The following is a 6,000-nucleotide window of genomic DNA, read 5'->3' as shown; positions in this document are numbered from 1 at the left end:
ATAAGACAGCTCAACAACAGCTGGCACAAATCCAGCGGTTAGCATGTCTTAACATAACTGGTGCAATGAGATCCTGTCCGACGGCTGCTTTGGAAGCCCTACTCGGTCTCACACCGCTCCACATATATATACAAAAGGAGGCAGCCTTAAGTGCCTTATCACTGAAAACAGTTTCTTCACTCAAGTTGAGCAGGGTAACCTCAGAGGACACCTCGATATCCTCAAGGACCCATGTCTAAATCACCTGATTGAAATTAAAACGGACCTCATACCGACGGAATACAATTTCAACCAACCGTATAAGGTCATATTTAGTAGCAGGGATGATAGGGCGAAGGGAGGGCCTCAACTAAAAAGAGGAGCCCTAGCCTGGTACACCAATGCTTCAAAGACAGTAAGATCTGGAGTAGGCATGGGCATCAGTGGATCAAATAGCCACATCAAATTGCCCCTCAGCTCGGACTTAACAATTTTCCAAGCAGAAGTTCTTGCTATAAACTTCTGCACCGCTTTGAACCTACAGAAGGGACAAAAAGGTGCATCCATAAACATTTTCACAGACAGTCGGGCCGCCTTAAAGGCAATTCAGGCCTACACGTGTAGCTCCGCACTGATCAGAGAGTGTACCAACAACCTGAGAGAACTCGCTAGGGACAATGATGTTACCCTATGGTGGGTTCCAGATCACAGCAACATTGAGGGCAATGAGAAGGCCGACAAGCTGGCCAAAGAGGCAGCAAACACACCCTTCATTGGACGCCAACCTGTATGTGGACTACAAAAAAGCCACCTAAAACAAATAATCAACAACTGGGAGGCTTCAAAGATAGCCTTAGCTGGAAAGAACTTCCAGGTCACAGACAAGCGAAGAGTATGATAACTCCGTCGCAAAATAAAACCAAAGAGGTTTTATGCCTCAGCAAAGGGGATCTAAGAACGCTCTCAGGCTACCTAACCGGCCATGTGCCCCTAAAATACCACCTCTTCCACATTGGACAAGCTGAGGATCAAACTTGTCGACTATGCAACGACGAGTCAGAAACTACTGAACATATACTGTGCAATTGCGTCGCCAGGGGCCGTCTAAGGCACAACGTCTTCGGTAAAACTCCCCTGTTACCTACCGACATAAAGGTTCAAGACCTCAGGACAATACTAAGGTTCATTAAGGACCTACATTTGCTCTAAACCTTTGGAGGGCTAAAGTTACAATAGATCTTATAGGTCGCGGTAACGAGAGGGGCCGCTCTCTTCAGCCCGGCAGCAATAATAATAATAATGACACTTAAAGGAATAACACAAAAAAATTGTGACGACAACAGAAATGGATTACAAGTGAAGAGAGCACGCTAAATCATAAATGGATACAATCACCAATGGCAGAATACGCGATATTATGGAAGTAACATACACCATAATAGAAGACATAATAGTAAACCACCTATGAGTAAGGATGCGATGGACGCCCAAAGGAAGAAGAAGACCAAGAATAAGTTGGAGAAAAGGAATAGATAAAGAACTTGATGAAATGGAAATAGAAGTACATCTTTGGGTGGAAAGAGAAAACTGACATATGTATACGTACAAAGCAATGGATAGGGCAAACAGCCATTGAACGAGTCCAGTTAAGAAAAATATTTGAGTTAGTTAATACGCGTAGCGTGAAACGACGTAGTAGATCTTCATATAATAGATAATCTAAGGTTAAAACAATCACGACTTTGAACGATTAATATTTCACCTAGAGTAGTAAAACCGCTACAATAATAAAGTGCCGTTGGAAAATGTTGATAAAGTTCTAATTTTATTAGAACTAATGTCACAAAACAAGTTACCCTTGGTGTTTTCAAACCCTACCTATAAATAAAATTACAAAGTATCCCTGTAGCTATAAGTTTCTTCAGAGGACATCGGTTGCTCGTTAGGAATGTTGAAGGTTAATTTGTGCTACCTTTAACATTGTTTCCACCAAGTTGCCGCTTGAACCGACAGCCTTGAATCTTACATGTTGGAAAGCAAGGTGGCGTTTAATCCGATGCCAATGTATTTGATGCACACTATAGGTAGAGAATGAGGATAAAAGTATTTTGAAATTTTTTTTTACAATATGGAGAATTTTTTTGGCGTAATTAAAATAAGTTAAATATGATAAGGTAATTGTTTAAGCATAGTCATCAATTTTAAGAGTGGCGCTATACTCAAAACTTTCTAAATTTAACATTACCAAGACGACAGGAAAGGAATTTGAAAATGAAAGTTCATTTTTTAACGGTTTGACTTTTAGGATATGACCTTTCACATATGAGACGCGTTACATAAAATCGACAGTGAGGCGTCAAGGTATGCTAATTGAAGTTCTTGGCAAAAAAAATGAAAGTTATCTACTTTATTAACAATCAAACGAAAAGCGGAATTCGCAATTTAAGCACCAAGTTAAGTTTGATATCCAAATAAAAATTATTAAAAAATCGTTGTTTAATTCAAAATTTGTAATTTAAGTTACATTAAATTGTTTTGAAGATAAAAATTTAAATAAAATTGTTTATTTAATGATTAATATATAACCAAATTCGTTTTGTTGCAGATTGAGTTGCCTATGAAACATTTTTTTAAACTTAAAAATTTTTTATTAATAAAAACGGGTAAAAATAAAAAAAATATTATTAATAATATATTTTTAAGTCCCCCTATAAATATTTATTATTATAAAATCTCTCATATATAATAAAATTTTATCTCCCCATGAAATCATTTTAAATAATAATTTTATATCTAGTTGTAAAATCGAAATTTAACCACCCCGTTGCGATGTGCATCACGTGACGGCATTTAACATTGAACCTTGACCCGTGCGGAAGAGAGGGTCATGCTACAACATGCGCGCGACGCCTACTCACCCAGCACCAGCAACGTACTATTAGGCGTCGCGACGCTCTGCGTTTTCAACTCACCTCAGTTAACAACTGTTGCTGGTCGCGAAAACTCGTCGGAGAAATTCAAATCGCGCGTTTTACAATCAAATTTAATTGTGTGCGCACATCGAATACTTTTATTTTCAATATTAATCCAAAAACAACCCCTCTCAAATCATTGCAAAAATAAAACTTTCTCTTTGCATTGTCCTTCCACTGATATCTTTTTTACAAATTGTTATAAACGACGACGAAAATCTATTGATCTACAAAGCTTTAAACGCAGCGTTGAGGTGAAAAATTAATTAACAAAATAAATTTTTGTTGTTAATTGTTGTAAAGAAACGTGAGGGTGATTATTATTATTTTTTTGTTATTTCTGTATGTTTTTAATTTTTTAGATTGAATGAGATTGAAAGAGTATGTGAATGAGAGCATTTAAATAAGAAATGTGGGAGGTAAGACGTGTTTTATTAAAATATAGCCGCAATTTCCAAAATTAAACTTTTGCCGCAATGAACACCTGTTGTCTCTGGTTTTAATAACAGCCGCAGTATTCACGATAGGCTGCCGCATCAAATAAATTCTCATCAACTACAACTTTTTTTAACTTAATATCTGTTTGAAAAGAACATGTCTTTGTTCTCATAAAAATCGATAACATTTCTTTTTTAAGACAAACTCAACAGGTAGTTTAAAACTATTCAATTAAAACTAATCTAGTTCAAAACTCCTTTAAAAATCATGAAACATTTTTGTGAATTATAATTACACCGAACACTCTCCCTTATGGTTACCCCCAGGTGTAAGGGAGATCTATCGATTTCATTAATTATTCATCATGAATGTGAGTGGGTTTTATTGACAAATCCAGTTTGCAACAAAAAATTCAAAAAAGATTAACAGTATTTGTTCATGTTATTTTATTTTATTTAACTATAAAATCTTTTTCTAAACTTTTAATCACCCTCTTCGTTTGGTAATCTAAAAGTTTACTTAATGACAATTAATTTGTTCTAGGATCGATTCAAAAACGATTACGTAATTAAAAGCTTCCATTAGAGAAACGATAATTTATCGGCCACTTCTGAAACCCTTCAATTAATAAAGAAGTTGATTGGTTGATAAAAATTCCTACTTGTAAGGGTGGGTTTAAAAAGGGAATGTACCCAAACCATGCAGGTAAGTTAATTATCTTTTTTTTTTGCACATAAAATTTTTAAATCAAGTTAAGTTAGTTAAAGTGTTAAATCATTTGTGGTTTATATGAAAAAGTGTGACTTGGAATTAATTGGTACATATCAAATATTATGAATGCATATAATAAATTAAAAAAAATTGAATTTCACATCATGTTTTTTCGTAAACAATTTTTTTTTGCGATTAGATTACATCGTCATATAATACCTTGAAAAATTTATAACTTAACGAGTTTACTGTGTAGGAAATCTTAAAGCAGACAAGTAATGTCTTTACATCATTTTCCTGTCACGCCTCCATAGCGATGCTGAGAACTAGTGGTTGAAGGTTCAATGTGGTTACACAGAAAAGTCTTAACAAGATAAATCGACAAGCACAATGTGGGTATTTCCTGGCTCATTTAATTTAACACAAGTTACATACGAATTCTCCATATACATTTATAATAATGTTCGCTACATACACCCACAACATTTATGTCTTCCTTTATTCGTATGATCTAATTTAATACACCTAAAACAACATGCGTACTTCATAACAATTTACTCATTTCAATCATTCAGAAAATCAGCAAAAACAAATCTTCCAATGGATTCATTTTTATCTCCAATCGCATTGTCCGATTAATATTACATCCGAAAAAAATTTCGTGGCTTAACCCGAAAGTTTCTAGTTCTACTTAATTAACACCGGCCGTGAAAGCCTTCATACTTTAATTATTATTCTGTTATTGTTATATATCCCCAAGACATTTTATAACCATTCCAAAAATGTTGTCATCTACATACACTTAGCGCATTTTTTGGAATTACCTTGTTTTCAATAACATGATTTATTTGATAAAGTTACATTGTGGGTTTGTGATAGGTGTCTTGACATTGAATTGCGTTCCATAATAAGTAATATGATCGAGAACGTTACTTAATTTTTAGTGTGATCTACACTTTTTCTTCTTTCTAATATGGAAATCCTTATTGGTAGGCTACCGCCTGTTCATTGCCAACACGTCTTCTCCAGGAGGTGAGGTATAGCATGCTCGCTATCCGTTTTGTGGTCTTCCCTATGATCTTTTTCCTACTGGGTTATTAATTTTTGCGTTTTTAACGAATCTGTCCCAGAATCTTTGTCTCTCTCACCCATCTTCCTAAGTCCTTTATTGCGCATTGTCATCTACTCTCTTCGTTCCGTATTTTGTCATATAGAGTTTTGCCATGTATATTTCTTGGTTTTTTCATCTCGTCTATTCTCATCATTTGTAAGTCCTGAAAGTATTTGGTCTTGTCTATGTCGCGTATGCTATGATGGGTTTTGTTGTCGTTTTATATATCTTGATTTTGCTTTCGGTATCAGTCTCGCAGAAATCCAAAAATGTAAGCTGCTTTCATTGTTTGCTCTCTCACTTGGCTAAAAAGATTTCCGTGACTCGTTATTTTAGCAGTCCTATATTTCAAACGTCTCCAAGTTTTGAAACTAGGCTAGAAAATTTTGTCTCATATCTGGCACAAATCAAATACCGAGCTGAAAAAAGAAAATTTAAAAGCGACAGTCAAGTATGGTGGCGGCTGCGTGATGATTTTGGCCTGTATGTCCTCAACAGTGACTATCGTCGGAATTACAAATAAAAATATATATTTCCAAATTCTACATCAAACTTTACTTGAAAATGTTGATAATCACGGCATGACAAGTAATTTACACTTTTATTAAGATAACGTATTGAATCACGTCATGAATCGTGCAGTGTTAGCTTATTTGAAACTGTACTCACTTGCGGACAGACACCTAACATGAATCCAGTTGAAAATTGATGGGCATTGTATCAAAATGTATGCAAGTTTAAGGTATAAAACAAAGAACATTTTAAAAAGATGTTGTTCAAAAACTAGCA

The 6,000-nt window shown here is 35.0% G+C and overlaps 1 protein-coding gene across 1 annotated transcript in view; it reads left to right on the top strand.

Annotated features, from left to right (window-relative positions):
- Nucleotides 1-2,966: 2,966 nt before the first annotated feature.
- The window catches only part of LOC111419652 (uncharacterized), a 35,285-nt gene continuing 32,251 nt past the window's right edge, over nt 2,967-6,000 (top strand). Inside the window, exons 1-2 of the mRNA XM_023052496.2 lie at nt 2,967-3,205; nt 3,933-4,094. Of these exons, the coding sequence (XP_022908264.1) occupies nt 4,089-4,094 (6 nt within the window). The 5' untranslated portion in view covers nt 2,967-3,205; nt 3,933-4,088. The remainder of the gene's footprint in view (nt 3,206-3,932; nt 4,095-6,000) is intronic.

Source organism: Onthophagus taurus, chromosome 6, assembly GCF_036711975.1.
Source record: "Onthophagus taurus isolate NC chromosome 6, IU_Otau_3.0, whole genome shotgun sequence".
In the NCBI taxonomy this organism is placed as follows: Eukaryota; Metazoa; Arthropoda; class Insecta; order Coleoptera; family Scarabaeidae; genus Onthophagus; species Onthophagus taurus.
The sequence above is the reverse complement of the archived record's forward strand: the minus strand, read 5'-3'. Positions and strand labels throughout refer to the sequence as shown.